The sequence below is a fragment of the Rana temporaria genome, chromosome 6, assembly GCF_905171775.1.
Source record: "Rana temporaria chromosome 6, aRanTem1.1, whole genome shotgun sequence".
NCBI classification, from domain to species: Eukaryota; Metazoa; Chordata; class Amphibia; order Anura; family Ranidae; genus Rana; species Rana temporaria.
In genome coordinates this window covers 6,500,841-6,523,168 of record NC_053494.1, presented here as the reverse complement: position 1 = coordinate 6,523,168, position 22,328 = coordinate 6,500,841, and the positions used below count along the sequence as shown (strand labels likewise).

At 41.5% G+C, this 22,328-nt stretch overlaps 1 protein-coding gene across 1 annotated transcript in view; it reads left to right on the top strand.

The window, feature by feature from the left end:
• Positions 1 to 834: 834 nt before the first annotated feature.
• The window catches only part of LOC120944328, a 35,694-nt gene continuing 14,200 nt past the window's right edge, over positions 835 to 22,328 (top strand). The window contains exons 1-6 of the mRNA XM_040358380.1: positions 835 to 964; positions 3,405 to 3,603; positions 5,370 to 5,641; positions 7,835 to 8,004; positions 9,921 to 10,310; positions 19,893 to 20,019. Of these exons, the coding sequence (XP_040214314.1) occupies positions 928 to 964; positions 3,405 to 3,603; positions 5,370 to 5,641; positions 7,835 to 8,004; positions 9,921 to 10,310; positions 19,893 to 20,019 (1,195 nt within the window). The 5' untranslated portion in view covers positions 835 to 927. The remainder of the gene's footprint in view (positions 965 to 3,404; positions 3,604 to 5,369; positions 5,642 to 7,834; positions 8,005 to 9,920; positions 10,311 to 19,892; positions 20,020 to 22,328) is intronic.

The window sequence follows — 22,328 nt, the reverse complement described above, 5'->3', positions numbered from 1 at the left end:
ACCACACCCCAAACGACCCAGCAAAGAGTACAAATAGTACAGATCAGACTGGAATTCTCGGTCACCCTGTCTTCCTATTAAAGACACAGGGTGATTTACACATAAGAGGGGTCGGGGAAGCTGGACACAGTGTTTTCAGAGCTTTCCAAGGTAAGCTGAGTTGCACAAACCTCCCACCCAAAGTGACTCCTGTCACACTCACAATGAATCCTTAGGGGATGTGGCACATCAGATGGGAGTTCACTTCAGTTCCTGGCTAAAGGATGCCCAAAATCATATAGCCTTTTAATTTCCTGCCTGACTGTATCTGGCTTGCCCCTTTCATTCATTGGATTTCAGTTCAGCATCACATGTGGGCATTACCTAGGGTGGTCTGCATGACAATACAACTACTAGAGCCCAACATTTCAGGCTGACATCTACCCCTGAAAGCATTATGATATTTGCATAAATGCTCCAAAGAGCTAAAAAAGTGAATTGTACCTGTTCAGAAAAAAAATCAATTATCAAATCATGCAAATGTTTGCTTTTAAAATGATTTGATTGGAAAATGTGTATAAAGTCTGCCAATGAACAACAGACATGAGGAAGAGGAAGAGAAGTAGGATCTGGGGAAGTAGGCCAGCGATGAGTAAAGCTCAAGTCACAGTGACATGAAAACAAAACATGTACCATCAACCCTTTCTCTGGTTCCTGAACTCCCAGCTTTGAGTCATGGAATAGTAAAGATTATGTGTAATGGAAGGGTTAAATTGTTTTGATCTGAGTGTTAGGTTTAATAACATACAAGACATGATATTTGTGTCAAACCATCGGTCACTTCACAATTGCACTCTATGGCTATATTAGAGAAGCGACTCAAGTCCCATCTTCATTTCCAGGAATTACAAAGTGAAAAATCAGAGGAAAAAAAACTCTACTACGGCAATGGTGGTGCTTGCTGCGCTGATCACTATAACCACAGGTAAGTACAATATTCCTTTTACTACATACTTTTCTCTGAATGATGTTATTTAGTTGTTCTGAATCACATTTTCCCCAAAAATGTATTTCTAATAAAAAGTGGCAAAGTCAGGATTTATTTTTATTTTTAGGGTTTACCAAACTCCAACCTGAAGGTCAATGACACAGTGAAGCCAGATTCAGTGGCGTACCTATGGGGGGGGGCAGGGAGCGGGCCGCCCCGGGTGCCACACATTGGGGGGGTGTCAGGCCAGCTATTAGGGATGGGGCAAGGCGGGGCAGATGCTCTGTAGCTGCGGCTGGCTCTCTATATTCGTGCGTGTCAGCAGCGGCTGCTCATCTGTGTTATTCAGCTCACAGTCAGGCTCTTTACTGCCACCTCTGGCTGCTTCCTGCATGTGTGCACCCCTCGTGTGTACTATATTTTGGATTGCAGCTATTCTCTTGTCTCACAGGGACATGTAGAAACAGGACCTGGGACTAGGAAGACCACCTTACAAGTGGGGGTAGGAGGCTGTTTGTGTACAGGGGGGGCAGTTGAGTATGTACAGGTAGAGGTGTGTGTGTGTGTGGGGGGGCAGCTGAGTGTGTACAGGTGTGTGTGTGTGGGGGGGGGGTGGGGAGCTGAGTGTGTACAGGTGTGTGTGTGGGGGGGTGCTGAGTGTGTACAGGTGTGTGTGTGTGTGGAGGGGGGGCGGGGAGCTGAGTGTGTACAGGTGTGTGTGTGTGTGGGGGGCAGCTGCATGTCTACGGGGGGCATAGAGGTGTGAGGGGGGCTGAGTGTGTAGAGGTGTGTTGGGGACTGAGTGTGTAGAGGTGTGGGGGGGGACTCAGTGCATAGAGGTGTTAGGGGTGAGTGCATAGAGGTGTGAGGGGGTGAGTGCATAGAGGTGTGAGGGGGCTGAGTGCGTAAACGTGTGTGTGTGGGGGCAGTTGAGTGTCTACGGGTGTGTAGGGAGGCTGAGTGCATAGAGGTGTGTGTGTGGGGGGGCAACTTAGTGTCTATGGGTGTGTAGGGGGCTGAGTGAGTAGAGGTGTGTGTGTGGGGGGGCCAGCTTACTGTCTATGGGTGTGTAGGGAGGCTGAGTGCGTAGAGGTGTGAGGGGGGACTGTAGACTTAAAGTGGAATTAAACAAAAACTAAATAATTGCGCCCCAGAAGTTTTTAGCCATATACTTGTATGTCTCCATGATTAAGCCCTTTGCAGGGTGAAACATGTTGGAGCAGGAGGTGGATAGATGGGACTTTATGGTATGAATCCTCGACTTATTATATTAAAACACTGACAGGCAATAAGAAGGATTTATGACATGCATTATTACCAATAATACAAATTCAAGTCCCGCTATTGCCATCAGCAAGCCCTATAAGGCCCTGTTCACACTTGTGCCTGGGGCCCTTACCGACTTCATGTGCAAGACCCGGAGGGGGGTTTCAAGCGATTAGCTGTGGGAAAGCTCCCCAACTGAAAGCAATGGGGGGCGGACAGCCCCACACAGCTTATCACAGCCCTGGATGTCTTCTATTGCTTTCAATGGGACTGCCACCTGCAGCTAACCACTGGGAACCGGGCATGGTCTTGCACATATAAACAGTAACAGCCCCCCTGTGTGAATGGGGCCTTACGTGCCTCAGTGTATCAAATAATGGACAATATACGTAACTGTATTGCCCAGATGTGAACTAACACAATTTTGAACAATGGCTAACTTTCATATATGCATTGATGTTCATAAAAAAGGAATGGGCCCTCAAAGTAACCCGTGAATTTCTGATCTGTTTAATTCGTTTCACCCCTATATACCTCCATTACCATGTGTTCTGTAATTGCTTTGGAGAGGTGTAATGTGATTTACTGGAAAACCCTTATAACATGCATTTTTTTTTAGGGTGTGGGGCCAATGAATGTCAAGGCCGCTGCATGTAAACCTCTGCTTTACTGGGAATCAAAATGTATAGGTGTGAATGGGTCCTCTTTGGACTGAACTTTGATGGCAAAATATGGGTTGTATGCTTAAGAGGTGATACTTTATACGTTCTCAGACTTTTAATGGTAGCCTACTAAAGGGGACAAGGCAACTCCTGTTGGGTTATTAAACAAATAAAACAAGCACTTTCTCCAAAGGAGATCAGTACTAGCAGGATGAGGTTTTAAAACAGGCAGAAATGTAGCAAATGAATTTAAAGAAAAGAAGAAGCAGGTCATCTAGACTAAGGCTATTGACGAAACGCGTCGGTATGATTGTTTTATTGTCACTCTGATGTACCAATAAACAACACTTCAAGGATCACAGTTTTGCCGGCTCTTCTTACTACCAGGTCATCTGGATTGTCATCTATCTCAACGAACGGTATTAACAAAATTGCAAATTTAAAGTTGTCTTTGTGGAACCTGGTATGAAAATCGAGCCATTCTGCTTTGTTTCTCTACTTTCAAACAGCGTTGTCCAGTTCCGGGTCTACGGCGGACAGTTCGGTGTTTGGCTTCCCAGGGGTCTCAAGCCGAATTGTTGGTGGCACAGATTCTGTAAATCGTGAGTGGCCATGGCAGGTCAATGTCTACTTTAGGGGTCAACAGAACTGTGGGGGTTCCCTGATCTCCTCCCGCTGGATGCTGACTGCAGCCCACTGCTTTAGTGTGTGAGTAGTACATTGTATTTTCTTTCCTTTTTTATATACTGTGCATTTGTACATTTATGTATAGCTATAATTACCAATAAAAAAAAAAAAAACATTTCTACAAGGGTAAAAGATGTCCTCTCAGTTTCACCTAGGCTCCACTCAACCGATCTTTCCTTCTTTGTTCCCATCCCTCAGTTCTCCCCCTTGCTTTTCTCTGTCCCTCAATGTCTCCTCCCCACTCTTTTTTCTCTCTTTTGTTCTCAATTCATATGTCTCCTCTACCTCTCTCTCTCACCCTTTTTCATCTCTCCCCTTGTAGGTTGTCTTCCCCCTTCCTCTCACCTTCGGTATTTCCATCTATTCCCTTGTAGTGTCTCTTCTTTCCATTTCTCCCTTTCGCCTGTCTTTCCATCTCTCCACTTGTAGTTTCTTTTCTTTCCTTCTTTCGTCTTTAAATTGTTTCCTTTGTACATTGTCTTCTCTTCTTCTCTTACCTTTGGTCTTTCCCTTTATTTCCTTTTGTTATTTATTTTCTCTTTCTCACCTTTGTCTTTTCATCTCTCCACTTGTAGTGTCTCTTCTCTCCTTCTCTCATCTATGGCCTCTCCATCTCTCCCTTTGTAGTGTCTCTTCTCTCCTTCTCTCATCTATGGCCTTTCCATCTCTCCCTTTGTAGTGTCTCTTCTCTCCTTCTCTCATCTATGGCCTCTCCATCTCTCCCTTTGTAGTGTCTCTTCTCTCCTTCTCTCATCTATGGCATCTTCATCTCTCCCTTTGTAGTGTCTCTTCTCTCCTTCTCTCATCTATGGCCTCTCCATCTCTCCCTTTGTAGTGTCTCTTCTCTCCTTCTCTCATCTATGGCCTCTCCATCTCTCCCTTTGTAGTGTCTCTTCTCTCCTTCTCTAATCTATGGCCTCTCCATCTCTCCCTTTGTAGTGTCTCTTCTCTCCTTCTCTCATCTATGGCTTCTCCACCTCTCCCTTTGTAGTGTCTCTTCTCTCCTTCTCTCATCTATGGCCTCTCCATCTCTCCCTTTGTAGTGTCTCTCCCTCCTTCTCTCATCTATGGCCTCTCCATCTCTCCCTTTGTAGTGTCTCTTCTCTCCTTCTCTCATCTATAGCCTCTCCATCTCTCCCTTTGTAGTGTCTCTTCTCTCCTTCTCTCATCTATGGCCTCTCCATCTCTCCCTTTGTAGTGTCTCTTCTCTCCTTCTCTCATCTATGGCCTCTCCATCTCTCCCTTTGTAGTGTCTCTTCTCTCCTTCTCTCATCTATGGCCTCTCCATCTCTCCATTTGTAGTGTCTCTTCTCTCCTTCTCTCATCTATGGCCTCTCCATCTCTCCCTTTGTAGTGTCTCTTCTCTCCTTCTCTCATCTATGGCCTCTCCATCTCTCCCTTTGTAGTGTCTCTTCTCTCCTTCTCTCATCTATGGCCTCTCCATCTCTCCCTTTGTAGTGTCTCTTCTCTCCTTCTCTCATCTATGGCCTCTCCATCTCTCCCTTTGTAGTGTCTCTTCTCTCCTTCTCTCATCTATGGCCTCTCCATCTCTCCCTTTGTAGTGTCTCTTCTCTCCTTCTCTCATCTATGGCCTCTCCATCTCTCCACTTGTAGTGTCTCTTCTCTCCTTCTCTCATCTATGGCCTCTCCATCTCTCCCTTTGTAGTGTCCTATCTTTCCTTTTCTTGTCTTTGCATCTCTCCTATTGTAGGTTATTTTCTGTCATTCTCTCACCTGTGGTCTTTCCACCTGTTACCTTTTATTGTTCCTTTCTGTGTCATTCACAGGTCCGAACGGCCGGAGGATTATAAAGTTTATCTGGGCATGAACCAGCTGGACGCAGATACCGATTTTACAATTGCTTCTGATATAGCAGCAATCATTGTACACACCAAATACAAAAGTACTGGATCAGTTGGGGACATCGCTCTACTAAAGCTGGCCAATCTGATCACTTTCACCCAATACATTATGCCAATCTGTTTGCCATCTTCTTTCATCACCTTCCCATGTGGCATGGAATGCTGGGTGACTGGTTGGGGAAAAACATCCTATAATGGTAAGTTGGTTAAATTGCAAGGATGCATCCAAAATCCTGTTTATTTTACACCAATTCTTTTTTCTAATGACGTCCAAGCCAAGCCTGTGCATACACTATATAGCCAATAGTTTGTGGACACCTGACCATCACACCCATATGAGCTTGAAGGACATCCTTTTTTAAAACCATAGGTGTTAATATGAGCTTGTTGGACATTCTATTCCAAAACCATAGGCATTTATAAGGAGTTAACCCACTTTTTTGGCTATAACAGCCTTCATTTTTTTACAAGACTAGGCTTTTAGGGTGAGCGAGTGAGTGAGTAACTTGTATAGCGCTACAAATGCGAACTAAATCGCCTCAAGGCGTTTAGTGTCCAATGTTGTCCTGATCCTTCAAAAGAGGGTGGTCTTAAAGCGGATGTGCGCTCAAAAAAAATATTAAAAGCCAGCAGCTACAAATACTGCAGCTGCTGACTTTTAATATTAGGACACTTACCTGTCCTGGAGTCCAGCGCTGTCCGCAGCAGAGGACGAGCGATCGCTCGTCACCCTGCTGCTCCGCCCTCCATCCACGGTGAGGGAACCAGGATGTGAAGAGCTCCGGCTTCACTGCCCGGTTCCCTACGGCGCATGCGCGAGTCGCGCTGCGCCCGCCATTTGGCTCCCGCTGTGTGCTGGGAGCCGAGTGTTCCCAGCACACAACGGGGGACGGACGGGATGTCAGAAAAAACCCGTCTTTTGCTCGTGACGTGTGGCCGGAAGTGGGTGCAAATACCTGTCTGTAGACAGGTATCTGCACCCCCCTCCCCCCTGAAAGGTGTCAAATGTGACACCGGAGGGGGGAGGGTGCCGATCAGCGCGACATCACTTTAGGGTGGAGATCCGCTTTAAGTTTTTTTCCTGAAGGCCCGATGGTTTTCTTCCATGTGGATGTTCGTGGGTAGAGCGTTCTACAGCTGTGGTCCTTGGACTGCGAATCTTCGTTCACCTTTAGATTTGTAGCGGGTCTTGGGGATGTGGAGGAGGTTTTGGTTAGTTGATCGGAGGGCGCGATTAGGGGTGTAGTGTTTTATTTTCTTGCATAAGTATTGAGGTATGTTTCCTTGTGTGCATTTGTGGGTGAGACAGAGGGTATTGAATGTAACCCGATACTTTACAGGTAGCCAATGGAGAGTCCTCAGGGACAGGGTGATTGATTTCCAGTTTTTTTTTCCCGTTACCAGTCTGGCTGCCGTGTTCTGGACGACTTGTAGATGAGAAATCTGGTATTTGGGTAGTCCTAGGTAGAGGGAGTTTGCGTAGTCGAGTCGGGAAATGATAATTGTTCCAACTACTACTCCTGTGTCCTCTTCTGGGATGAAGGGGATGAGTCTATGCAGCAAGCGGAGAAGATGGTGAGAACCGCTGACTACTGATCCTATTTGTGCGTCCATAGTCACGTCTGAGTCAAAGATGACTCAGAGGCTTTTGACTTTGGTGATCGGGGTGATGGTTTTTCCAAGGTAGGTGGGTGGTGTCCATGTCGTCCTAGGGTTTGTCTTTCGGTTTGCGTGGAGAAAGAGAAGTTCTGTTTTGGATCCATTGAGTTTGAGGGAGCTTTCCATCATCCAATCCGGAATTTCCAACAAGAAATGTTCGATGTGAGCTCTCGTTTGGAAATTCCGACCGTGTGTAGGCCCCATCTGACATTTTCTGTCGGAATTCCGGACAGCAAAAATTTGAGAGCTGGTTCTCAAATTTTCCGACGGCAAAAGTTCTTGTCGGAAATCCCAATCGTCTCTATGCAAATCGTCCGACACACAAAAATCCTACGCATGCTCGGAATCATTGAACTTAATTTTTCTCGGCTCGTAATAGTGTTGTACGTGACCGCGTTTGGAAATTTTTCGACAACATTTGTGTGACCGTGTGTATGTAACACAAGTTTAAGCCAAAATTCCGTCTAAAAAAAAAATCCACGGTTTTGTTGTCAGAAATTCCGATCGTGTGTCCTATTTTATATCAGTCCTATTTTTTGGCCACTGTGGGTCTCTGTAAGGTGGGTTGGATCTGTCACACAAAATCTACCAATTAGTGGACCAGGAGCACATGCAGACATAGAGAGACAATAAATTGTCCTTCCTAATGGGCAAAAAATATCCAAGAAGTAGGATATAAACCATGTTTTATCCTGTGGTTTTTATCATCTTATATTTTGGTGTATTACCAGGGTTAATGCCTGCCAATGGGATTCTTCAAAAGGTCATGGTTCCACTAATTGACTACAAGACATGTGACCAGATGTATCATATAGGGAGTCCAGAAAATGCCAATACCATCATTATTCAAGATGAGAAGATATGTGCTGGCTATAGAAATGGACAGAAGGACTCCTGTGAGGTAGGTGACACTTATGTTATACAGAAGATGCAAATCAAAGCACGGATAGTATTAAGCCATTGGCATTGGCCATTCGATACACTATAGGGTTTACTAAAGGCTAATAGGATGTGTGCTCTGTCTTTAGGACAGAGAACTAAACCTTCCCGCTCCATAAACTTCAGATACCATATTTCTTTAATCTTAAATTTATTAGAATGATCCAGGTGAAACTACAAATTGATAAAACAAACATCAATCAGTACAATATTGCATATAATAAAGAAACAATACTCTATAACAGAGAATGAGATAACAAGACCTCATTTTTTAAAGTGGAGTTCCACCCACTTTTGAGAGGTGGTCTTAAACAAAAGACCACCTCTCCACCCCTCGTTTTTGGATATTGAATTTATTTCCAATAGTACTTTTTTGGAAGTATAAGTGTACTTCCGTTTTGGCTGGGCTGCGGCCCAGGACTTCATGTCCTCTTCGTCCCCGAACACCCCCGCTGTCTTCTGGGACCTGTATGTGTCCCAGAAGACAAGCTGGCCATTCACAAAGCTCCGCGGGGCTCACGCATGCGCAGTCGGAAACCGGCAGTGAAGCCGTAAGGCTCCACCACCGGTTTCCCTTAGTTGCAATGGAGGCGCCTGCACCCGATCCGATGGACGGATTGTCCTCGGGGGGCCGACATTACGGGCTCCCTGGACTGGTAAGTGTCCTTATTAAAAGTCAGCAGCTACAGTGTTGTAATTAAAGGGACAATGACACACTCCACCCACAATATCACACAGTGGGTGCTAACGTGTCCCCCTCAATCCACATCTTAGACAGACTTTCTGACTCCGCGATAAGCTATTCTCACCTGCTACACAATACACATTCCTTTAGTGAACATAAGTCAGACGTCTGACCTTTAGAGTGTGCTAACTCACAACACATATTATCATCAATAGAACTTTCACACAATACAGGGTTAGTTAGCATAGCACCATGAAATATCTTATGAGCCAGACTTAATTAACACAATAGACAATAGAATGCAATCACAGCAAGCTTTCATCACTACAGCCAGGTAGCTGGAGGTGATTAATATCAATTAACATCTCAAAAGTCTATGTTCCACATTGAAGGAGACACTCTATTGACCTGTTGGGGTCAGAATGAACAACTTGTAATATTTCAAGATATCCTGCAATACATGAATTATCATTACTGTCCCATCTCATGTAATCCATGATATCAGTTCTCAGTCATCCTATGCCCCTAGTGGACATAGGATAAACCTAGACACAAGAGTCACTGGTGAAGCTGAACCAGGAGTACCCCGTATCCTTCAAGAGCCTCTGGGTCCCACGGGCCATTCCGTTACAGCTACCTTATAGAAAATGTGCTTACCAGAAAGCAAACAAACCAGGCATGTGGCTATAGCCCAGCCAAGGCCTTTGCTTGTGCAGAAGATCTCAGGGAACCCTGGATGGATGGTGGTAATGACTCACAAGCCCATAACCATAAGCTCCATATCGTATTGTTCAGTAGTCAGCCCAAAAAAGAGAAAAAAGTGACTATATCGTGATACTGTCTAGGTAATAATTTATTGCGCAATACAAATAATTGCACTTACATTTCGAAGGTAAAATGAGACAGCGTGGTGACGTCAGTACCTCCAGACGCTTTTCGTCATACGTGACGTTGTCAATAGGAATTTAACCCCAATATAACAGCATACAAAAACATTTTGGACAATTGTGCAATTTTATACTTGTAACAGTTTGGGAAGACCATTTTATTTGCTTCATCATGACTCTGCACAAAGCCAGCTCCATAGAGACATGGTTTGATCAGTTTGATGTGAAGGAACTCAAGTGTCCCTGAGTAGTGTAGAGTAGATAGACAAAAAGAAAGTCTAACTAAGGAATACTGTTGTGTTCCAGGGTGACTCTGGAGGACCACTGGTGTGCAAAGTCCAAGGTGTCTGGTACCAAGTTGGACTGGTGAGCTGGGGAGAGGGTTGTGCCAAGCAAAACCGCCCTGGAGTCTACACTCTAGTGACGGCGTATCAAGCCTGGATCAGCAGTTATGTGCAGGTAAACTTTGCCAACGTGACAGATATTCCCTCGCCAACAAATCCATGTGGTGGAGACTACATCATCAGTGGCCCAGTCTGTCCATTTAGCAAAATAACAGGTAAATCTCCATCAACAAATGCATGTGGAGGAGACTCCATTATCATTACAGGTGAAACTGGCAATGAAGGGACGACCACTGGACATTTTCACCACCATTGTACAAGTTTGGCTCTTTCTATTCTGATTCTAAGCTTATAACCAGGAACTGTCTTTTTTTATTGATCTTGAAGGACTTAAGTTTTTTTTTTTACCTGTGTAACTTCCTACGCGTTTCATCACAGATGACGTCGCCCTGGGGCACTAGTTTATTTTCAATAATTAAAGATCATTTTTCTTGATGTTTGCAATTAAAATATGTCTGTATTGTGACTGGAATTATATATATGTTTTGTAATCAAAGAATAATACAGCGCTATCAAAAATAATGCAATGTGTGACTGATATCATAAATAAATGTGACCGTGCAAGCTGCAATTTTCAAGTGAGATACACACATCATAAACAATGAATCAAAAATTAACTGCGCTAAAATAAAATTGTGAATATGAATAAAGAAAGTATATATGTATAAAAAGCAAGGAAGTCCATAAGTGACGTGATATCCAAAGGATCCTTTAAAGAGGAAGTAAACCCTGATGGGTTTTTACTTACTAACTAACTAAATAACAATAGCTAAATATTCAACTATAGGTATTTTAATTTCGTTTCAAATTTGGCTGTTAGTTAATGTAACAAACAGAAAATTTACCTGAGGTTACGAATAATCCAAAAAAACGAATGTCACAAGTAGAACGGAATTAATTATTAATAATAATAATAATAATAATTAATAATAATAATAATAATAATAATAATAATAATAATAATAATAATAGTAATAAAAAAACATTTTTATTATTAGAGGGCCATATTCTCAGTGAAGTTACGATGGAGTAACTCAGGATACTCCATCGTAATTCCCTTTTTTGGCCCGTGTATCTATGCTCCTGATTCTTAGAATCATTTTTGCATAGATACACTTAAGATCCGCCATCTGTAAGTCACTTACACTGACGGATCTTAAATGCAATGACGCCGGCCGCCGCTAGATGGCATTTACGTGAAGGAGTCATTTGCGTATGCAAATGATCCTTCTACGCCGATTCCCGAACGTGTTCGCGTCGCGTAACCGTCGCTAACGTCGTTTGCGTAAGCGGAAACTTACTCCTGCTATATGAGGGGTAAGTTTCCGCAAGTCTCGCGTAGGCCATGTTACGGATGGCGTCGGGTCCCCGTCGTGTTTTTTCGTCGGGTACGCCGTTTACGTAAGTCGTTCTTGAATACGACTTTACGTCAATGACGCACACGTCGGCACCATTGACGTTTTCCGCCGAGAACTGGAGCATGCGCACTGGGCTTTTTGCAGCCCGGCGCATGCCCAGTTCTTTCGCATCGGGGGCGCGCTTCATTTGAATAGAAGCCGCCCCCTTGGAGATCCGCCAGGCTACGCCGGGACACTTACACTCCGCTGTCCCAACTTATGGAGCAAGTGTTTGGGGAATACAACACCTGCTCCAGTAAGTTGGGACAGCGGAGTGTAAGTGCCCTAAGTGCAGCAGGCGGATATTTAGAGAGAATATGGCCCAGTGTTATTTATAATTATTAATTTGTTATGTTCCATTTGTTCAGATGCGGCATCCGTTATTTTGGATAATTCTTAACTTCGGATAAATTTGTATTCATTACGTTCTCTAGCAGCCAAATTTAAAAGGAAATTACAATACCTATAATTTAATAGTAATAGCTTAGTTATAACTGACACAAACAACAACAACTACTGAAAACAACTACTGAAACAACAATTACTGAAACAACTACTACTGAAACAACAACTACTGAAAACAACAACTACTGAAAACAACTACTGAAACAACAACTACTGAAACAACAACTACTGAAACAACAACTACTGAAAACAACAACTACCGAAACAACAACTACTGAAAACAACTACTGAAACAACAACTACTGAAAACAACTACTGAAACAACAACTACTGAAAACAACAACTACTGGAAACAACAACTACTGAAAACAACAACTACTGAAAACAACTACTGAAACAACAATTACTGAAACAACTACTACTGAAACAACAACTACTGAAAACAACAACTACTGAAAACAACTACTGAAACAACAACTACTGAAAACAACAACTACTGAAAACAACTACTGAAACAACAACTACTGAAAACAACTACTGAAACAACAACTACTGAAAACAACAACTACTGAAAACAACTACTGAAACAACAATTACTGAAACAACTACTACTGAAACAACAACTACTGAAAACAACAACTACTGAAAACAACTACTGAAACAACAACTACTGAAACAACAACTACTGAAAACAACAACTACTGAAAACAACTACTGAAACAACAATTACTGAAACAACTACTACTGAAACAACAACTACTGAAAACAACAACTACTGAAAACAACTACTGAAACAACAACTACCGAAACAACAACTACTGAAAACAACTACTGAAACAACAACTACTGAAAACAACTACTGAAACAACAACTACTGAAAACAACAACTACTGAAACAACAACTACAGTACTGAAACAACAACTACTGAAAACAACAACTACTGAAAACAACATCTACTGAAAACAACAACTACTGAAAACAACATCTACTGAAACAACAACTACTGAAACAACAACTACTGAAAACAACTACTGAAAACAACAACTACTGAAAACAACAACTACTGAAAACAACAACTACTGAAACAACAACTACTGAAAACAACAACTACTGAAAACAACAACTACTGAAACAACAACTACTGAAAACAACAACTACTGAAAACAACTACTGAAACAACAACTACTGAAACAACAACTACTGAAAACAACTACTGAAACAACAACTAATGAAAACAACTACTGAAAACAACTACTGAAAACAACAACTACTGAAAACAACTACTGAAAACAACAACTACCGAAACAACAACTACTGAAACAACTACTGAAAACAACTTCTGAAACAACAAATACTGAAAACAACTTCTGAAACAACAACTACTGAAAACAACTACTGAAACAACAACTATTGAAACAACAACTACTGAAAACAACTACTGAAACAACAACTACTGAAACCATGGGCGTCCGCTCCATAGGGCAAGGGGGGTCATTTTCAACATTTTCAACTACAACTACTTTACTCGGTTTGCGAGTGTTGTCTCACAACACGAGCAAAATTCAAGCTATTGGGGTGTGCAGTACCGCATTTGGCCAGAGGTACGAGGGGCGCCGGTGGAAATACTCTGAAACATTAGAAAATACTCCATTCCCGGGTGTTTCTAAACCTTTCCAAGGGTTTCCGTGATCAGCCGAGCTGTCCCCGAGTATTTCTGAGGCTCTCCGGTGCCCCCCCACCTCTGGCCACATGCGGTATTGCATGCCATAGAAGTCAATGCAAAACTAATTATCTTTGTTTTCATTGACTACTATGGGGAAACTTGCTTTGATATGCAAGTGCTTTGGATTACAAGAATTCTCCTGGAACGGATTATGCTCATAATCCGAGGTTCCACTGTACAATAAACAATTTACAGACATGATGGAATAAGGGTAAACATATCTAATTGAGCTGAGTCATATTGACTAATTCATAAAAGTACTACGTAACTAATAATATCCTTTCATTAATAAAACCAAACACCCAAATTCATAACAAATAACCAAATGGTCCTTCTGTTATGCATTTTGGTGTTTTTGTTTTATCAATGAAATGATATTAATAGTAGTACTATTAGTCAATATGACTCAGCTCAATGAAATGTTTTTACACTTATTCCATTATGTCTGTAAATTGTTTATCATAATATATATATATATATTTTAATTATGCAATAAATACATTATTATTATTATTATTATTATTATTATTATTATTATTATGTGTATATATTGATTTCTCCAATGAATGATTAGCCTCATTCAAAGTCCCATAGACCTATGCTTTTCCTTTCGATTGATTTCATGTCTGTCATAAATTAATTTTTTTGCATTTTATGAACTTTTATAATAAGCCAAGTATGTGCTAATTTAAAGCGGAGGTCCACCTTAAATAAATAAAAAATTACATAAGAATGCTCTAAAAAAATAAATAAAAAAAAAATAAAAATTTTTTTTTTTACTTACCAGAAATGACGGTTGCTAGGCAGATCTTCCCAATCTGCCTCTTCCTATTCCACGGCAGGTCTTCTTCCTCATCCTCCTCGTGTTGACTACTTGGGGAATGGGGCACAGTGTCTTCTGGGAACTGTGTGTATCCCCAGGGCCCCGGATGGCAAACCCCCTTTTTTTTATTTTTTGTTTTATAAAAAAAAATTATATATATTTTTTATATTTTTTTATAATTTTTTTTAATTTGTTATTGTTTTATTAAAGGGCCCAGAGGTCCCCAGGGTCCCCAGATGGCAAACCCCCCCTTTTTCTACAATTTTTTTTATATATATTTTTTTTATTTATTTTTTGTTTTTATTAAAGGGCCCAGAGGTCCCCAGGGGCTCGGAGGTCCCCAGGGCCCCTGATGGCAACCCCCTTTTTTTATATAATTTTTATATATATATATATATATATAGTTTACATGCATGTAGCATGAAAAATAGGTTTGACTCTAAATCCGATCTCATGAAAATTTTGCCTGCCAACCAGTAACACTTTTCAGAGGCAAGTAGACACGTGCACTGCCGAAAACTTTGTTCATTTTCGTTTCATCCATTTATTTTATTTTTGTTTTTCGGTTTTCGGGTCATTCGCTATGATCAAAATTTGTAAATTTTTAAATGTGAATATTCGTAAATGCAAAAATTCGGAAATTCAGAAATAATTCGGAAATTCTAAAATTTATAAGTTCGGAAATGGAAAAATTCAGATATTCGAGAATCCGAAAATCATCAAAAATAAGAAAGGAAATACGAAAATTCGAAAGAACGAAAATACGAAAATTATAATTAATAACTAACAACCTAACTAACCAACAATAGCTAACTATTAAATTATAGGTATTGGAATTTCCTTTCAAAATTGGCTGTTAGTCAACTTAACGAATACAAATTTATCTGACGTTACTAATGATCCGAAATAACGAATGCCGTATCTAAAAGAATCGAATGAAATTAATTAATAACAATTTTAATAATAATAACATTTTTTTTTAATTATTATTATTGTTATATATTATTATTAATTAGTTCCGTTCTGTTTAATTTAGATACGTCATGCGTTATTTCGGAAAATTCTCTAACAGCCAAATTTGAAAGGAAATTCCAATACCTATAATTGAATAGTTAGTAATAGTTAAGTTATAACTAAAACAAACAACAACAACAACTGAAACAACTACAACATCTGAAAACAATTACAACAACTACTGAAACAACAACAACAATAACTGAAAACAACAACTGAAAACAACAACTACAACTGAAAAAACAACAGAAACAACAACAACAACAACAACAACAACAACAGAAACAACAACAGAAACAACAACCACCCCTAAAACAACAACTGAAAACAACAACTACAACAACTGAATACAACAACTACTGAAAACAACAACAACAACATCTGAAAACAATTACAACAACTACTGAAACAACAACAACAATAACTGAAAACAACAACTACAACTGAAAACAACTACTGAAACAACAACAACAACTGAAAACAACTACTGAAAAAACAACAACAACAACAGAAACAACAACCACCCCTGAAACAACAACAACTACAACAACTGAATACAACAACAACTGAAACAACAACAACCACTGAAACAACAACTACTGAAAATAACAACAACTGAATACAACAACTGAAACAACAACAACTGAAACAACAACTACTGAAAACAACAACAACAACTGAATACAACAACAACTGAAACAACAACAACTGAAACAACAACAACCACTGAAACAACAACTACTGAAAACTACAACAACAACTGAATACAACTACAGCAACAGAAACAACTACTGAAACAACAACGACAACAATAACTGAAAACAACAACTACAACTGAAAAAACAACTGAAACAACAATAACTGAAAACAACTAATGAAACAACAACAGAAACAACAACAGAAACAACAACCACCCCTGAAACAACAACAACTGAAAACAACAACTACAACAACTGAATACAACAACAACTGAAACAACAACAACCAGTCCCCATTTTGAAGGAATATATGCAAGTTATTGACCATAAAAAGGGTATATAGGGGCCCGGGTACTGAAATTGTTATTTAAAAATGTTTTTACAGGAGAAGTGATTTTAATGATGCTTATAGTGAAACAAAAATAAAAAAATCCTTTAAATGCTTTAAATGCCTATTGTGGGGTCCCCTTGGTCTGTATGTAAAGTACCACATCTGTAGCATGTATAGAACCTACTGCAGCAAAACGAACATATATAAAGAAAAAAGAATGACAATAAAATACCATTGCTGGTAATACAAACTTTTTTTTTTTTTAAATTAATCTATTCTATGCATGAATCTATCTATGCATGAATCTATCCATTAACCATATAGGGGGTGGTGTAGATAGAGGGGGCGGCGCCCGTGCGCCCTAATGGACGGGCCGCCCCTGCTACAAACACTCAATAGGCAGGACACATGGAGGTAATGTGACTATCAATCAGTGGAGGGTCCTGATTCCGGTTCATGGTCCAGGTTGAGGTGGCAGTGCCTTCCTACAAGTCAAAGGAACTCTTACCAAGATTAGAAGTTGAGATGTATTGCCTAATATATTAAAAATGCTGATTTTCGATGATGTAAAAGTCAAAGCATGTGAAATAGGGGCAAGGATTGCAATCGATGAATTGTTGTCTCTGTTACAGTGAAACTAATCCCAACCTGTCTGACTAGTAGAAACTATTTGGAGAGTTAACTCGCCCACATTCTAGGTGACAAAAGTAATATGGCGTAATATGGCGATAAGGCATTTACATGCAAAAGATTTCGAAAATACGTAAGAACATTTTCCATGCTCCTGCTATACCACTTACAGGTGAAACTCGAAAAATTTGAATATTGTGAAAAAGTTAATTTATTTCACTAATGCAACTTAAAAGGTGAAAGTAATATATGAGAGAGACTCATTACATGCAAAGCAAGATAGTTCAAGCCGTGATTTGTCATCATTGTGATGATTATGGCTTACAGCTCATGAAAACCCCAAATCCACAATCTCAGAAAATTAGAATATTACATGGAATCAATAAAACAAGGATTGTACAGAGAACAATATCGGACCTCTGAAAAGTAGAAGCATGCATATGTACTCAGTACTTGGTTTGGGCCCCTCAGTACTTGGTTTGGGCCCCTCAAAGCGGCGTGGCATGGAAGCGATCAGCCTGTGGCACTGCTGAGGTGTTATGGAAGACCAGGATGCTTCAATAGCGGCCTTCAGCTCTTCTGCATTGTTGGGTCTCATGTCTCTCATCTTTCTCTTGGCAATGCCCCACAGATTCTCTATGGGGTTCAGGTCAGGCGCGTTTGCTGGCCAATCAAGCACAGTAGTCCCCCGGTCATTGAACCAGGTTTTGGTGCTTTTGGCAGTGTGGGGGAGGTGCCAAGTCCTGCTGGAAAATGAAGTCAGCAGCCCCATAGAGCTCGTCTGCGGAAGGAAGCATGAAGTGCTCCAAAATCTCCTGGTAGACGGCTGCGGTGACCCGGGACTTAATGAAGCACACAGGACCAACACCAGCAGAGGACACGGCTCCCGGGCTTGTAGTCCAACCAGACGTAATAGTTCTGCCAGCCTGGGAACCAGTCGTGGTCAGAGTTGGACGGGAAGCTGTCCCCACAAAGGGACCATCCACCTTGCTACCAGAGAACACAGTGAGTAAGCTGAGGCCAGTACCAGAGCAGGCGTCTCTCCAACCGGGGATGGTGAAGAAGTGAGAAAGCATCAGCAAGTGCCAAGTCAGGGACCCAGCGGGACAGCAGAGGGGGTGCTTTTGGAGTGCCAAACCAGGGACCTAATGTTTGAGCAGGGGTGAAGCTTGAAGAGTATCTGTGAGTGCCAAGCCAGGGACCCAGCAGTGAAGTAGGGGTGACACTTGAGGAAGATACTGAGTGCTAAAGTGAAAGCTCTCAGGGGATCCAGTGGCTAGTGGATCTGAACAGAGGCATTGCTAGGGGGGTGCGGGGGGTGCGGTCCGCACCGGGTGACACCCGCTAGAGGGGTGACACCATCCCGTTTTTTTTTTTTTAGCTGACATGCCCAGCCTGCCCTGTGCAATCCCAGCCTGCCCTGTACCACCCCAGCCTGCTCTGTGCCACCCCAGCCTGCCCTGTACCACCCCAGCCTGCCATGTAACACCCCAAACAGCCCTATACCACCCTAACCTGCCACTATACTGCCCTATACTATCATTTACAGGGGCTGGTTTTGGGTGCACCCCGTGCCTGTGCACTGTCTGCTTGGTGCTGGGCAGCCTAGACAGAGGGGGGTGACACCATGTTTTACCGAACCGGGTGACACCAACCCTAGTGACACCACTGGATCTGAATTCTAGTGAGAGAGACCGTGAGCTCGTTGAGTGAAGACACACAGCGAGTGAGTGTGGGATGAAGAGAACTGTTCATGTTGCAGAGAGTTGAATACCTTTACTGTTAGTAACAGCTACAAGATTGCTGCCATAGGAGACAGTGGTCCTGCCTATACAGAAGTGGTGTCCGGCTGGAGGCCTTCACCTGAATAGCTGTCTACTTCTAGAAGTCTTGGAGTCTACCAATTAACATTGCATCTACCTAAGGGTGTCCTGGCCCTAATCCTCTCTCCCACAGTTCTGTTTAAGAGATAATAAATCTCTTTGTGTCTTTTCATCTTGTATTACACCCACCATGCCTTGTAACCCACTCTACACTGAAGGATGTCAGCTGCCCTTAACTCTGGAGGTCATCATTGGGCTTCAGGGGCCCCCGGGACTTGGGTACACATATATAAATTATTATGATTGGTGCTCAGGTGAATGTCTATGGACCAATAGAGTGTTGACTACCAATGTAAGCACAGTTAAAGGGGAGTTCCAGGCTTTTTATGTTTACTAAAAGTCAGCAGACACTTACGCCAGGAGCGTCGCTCCTCTCCCCCTCCTCTCCGCCGGTGCCTTAATTGCCACTCTTTCAGCTTCACGACCGTGCACGCACTGTGCATGCGCGTGTCGCGCTCTCTGAGTGGACAGGCGATCTTCTGGGACCTGTCACGTGTCCCAGGAGATCGCCTAGAGGGAGGGGCCGCCTAGGTGGAGAGGAGCGGGCGCCTAGGCAGCCTGTAGCAGCAGCGGAAGGAGGAAGTGGGACAGGAAGTCCCACTCCTAACTAAGCCCCCCGCCCCCAGAAAAATTACATGCCAGGGGGCGAGGAGTGCTTAAAGCAGAAGTTCCACCTTTGGGTGGAACTCCGCTTTAAGGCTGAGAAGTTCTCCAGGGTCCAGGCTGGTGGCATGTAAAGATCGAGTCACACTGTGGTAACACAAAGGTAAATCACGTGTAATTCGTCAATGTCATGAGATTTAGAATTCCTAGTAGGGACACAAAAGCAGAATTCTTTGTTGTAAAGGGTAACATTTTTCTGTGCTGAGTGTTCTGAGTGTTTTTTTTTGCTCACAAAAGTAAAAAAAGTCAAGCCCTTTGTCACCTTTCAAAGAGGACTGTCAATCACCAAGCATACTAATCTTCTAGAAAAGCCGATATTCAGGGGAAAAAAAGCTTTATCCTTCACTTATCACCAAGACAGAGAGACCTCAACTGATCTTCCTTCAATCTAAAGAAATGGCAGCGATCACTGCGCTGGTCATTATGGCCGCAGGTGAGACCCTCAACCCTTTAGAACAAACCCTTCTTATGATGTTTTATTTCTAGAAGATATTTTGCTGTAAGGTATACAGGGGTTACAGAGCTTTAGCTGACAGTATTTATTTTAATTACGTGATTTTATGGTCCACTAAAGTCAACAGAAAAATTACGATCACTCTGTTATTCCTAGAGACATTCTAGACCGACAATGAGCACTTTGTTATGCTCTATACCACACATTATTCTATTGGTTTAAAATCTAGAAAAATATAATTTTTTTTTACGTTATTGCTTTTTGTTTATTTAAATTTTTTTGTTATTGTGGAACACCTGAAGCTCTTCACATCTTGTTACTGCCATTGTTGATTTGGAGTCAGGGTAGCCCCGTGTCCTTTGGTGATCTCTTTGGCGGGATTTTTAATGGTTGGGATTACATTCCCTGTGGAACTGTTTACCTCCTGAATTACTGTATATACAATATTAATATTAATGAGCCCTCATCACTGAATTATCTCCAAATTAGTCCATAGGTTTGAATCTTGACCATTTCAGCAGGGACCGGCCAAGGTTCAAACCATGTATGGGCAGTAGACACGTGCGATTCGTTTTCAGGTGAAATTCGACATATTCGTTCATTCAGAAGCATCCGAAGGAACGAAAGACTCTTTTGACGAATGTGTCAGAAAGAACGAAAACCCGAAAGAACGAAAATCCAAAATAAAGAAAACCCGAAAAAAAAAAAGCCCAAAAGAACGAAAATCTGAAAGAACGAAAAACCCGAAAGAACAAAAAAAAACAAAAGTGCTAAAATCCAAAAGAACAAAATCAAAAGGAACGAAAAACCCAAAAGAACGAAAACCTGAAAGAACAAAAACCCAAAAGAACGAAAACCCGAAAGAACGAAAATCCAAAATAAAGAAAACCCGAAAAAAAGAAAGCCCAAAAGAATGACAATCTGAAAGAACGAAAAACCTGAAAGAACAAAAAAAAACAAAAGTGCGAAAATCCAAAAGAACAAAATCAAAAGGAACGAAAAACCCAAAAGAACGAAAACCCAAAAGAACGAAAATCCAAAAGAACGAAAATCCAAAAAAACGAAAATCCAAAAGAATGGAGTTTTCTACATGATACATACGGTCACATGTCTGGTAGTCAATTAGGGGGACCATGACCTCCTGGAGGATCCCATTCACAGGTCCCGTCCCCGAACCAGGGACCTACAGCAGGGACCGGCCAAGATTCAAACCATGTATGGGCAGTAGACACGTGCAATTCGTTTTCAGGTGAAATTCTGCATATTCGTTCATTCAGAAGCATCCGAAGGAACGAAGACTCTTTTGAGAAATGTGTCAGAAAGAACAAAAACCCGAAAGAACGAAAACCCGAAAGAACGAAAATCCAAAATAAAGAAAACCCGAAAAAAAGAAAGCCCAAAAGAATGACAATCTGAAAGCACAAAAAACCCGAAAGAACAAAAAAAAACAAAAGTGCGAAAATCCAAAAGAACAAAATCAAAAGGAACGAAAAACCCAAAAGAACGAAAACCCAAAAAAACGAAAATCCAAAAGAATGAAAACCCGAAGAACGAAAATCTGAAAGAAGAAAAACCTGAAAGGACGAGTTTAACAAATCAATTACATCTGGAGAATTTTCATAAAGTTAGCACAATTTTTTTGTATAATGTGAAAGATGATGTTACACCGAGTAAATAGATACCCAACATGTCACCTTTTAAAATTGCATGGAATGGCTCCAAACTTTGATACTTAACCACTTCAATACCGGGCTTTTATACCACCTCCATACCGGGCCTATTCTGGCACTTCTCTCCTACATGTACAAATCATCATTCTTTTGCTTGAAAATTACTCAGAACCACCAAACATTATATGTTTTTTTAGCAGACACCCTAGGGAATAAAATGGCGGTCATTGCAACTTTTTATCTCGCACAGTATCTGCATAATAATTTTTCAAACGCCTTTTTAAAAAAAAAAAAATGGTTTCATAAATTAAAAGATAACAAAACAGTAAAGTTAGCCCAATTTTTTGTAAAACATGAAAGGTGATGTTACGCCGAGTAAATAGATACCTAACATGTCACGCTTTAAAATTGCGCACACTCATGGCGCCAAACTTTGGTACTTAAAAATCTCCATAGGCGACGCTTTGATTTTTTTTTTACAGGTTACCAGTTTAGAGTTACAGAGGAGGTCTAGTGCTAGAATTGTTGCTCTCGCTCTAACGCACACGTCGATACCTCACATGTGTGGTTTGAACGGCATTTACATATGTGGGCGGGACTTACACATGCGTTCGATTC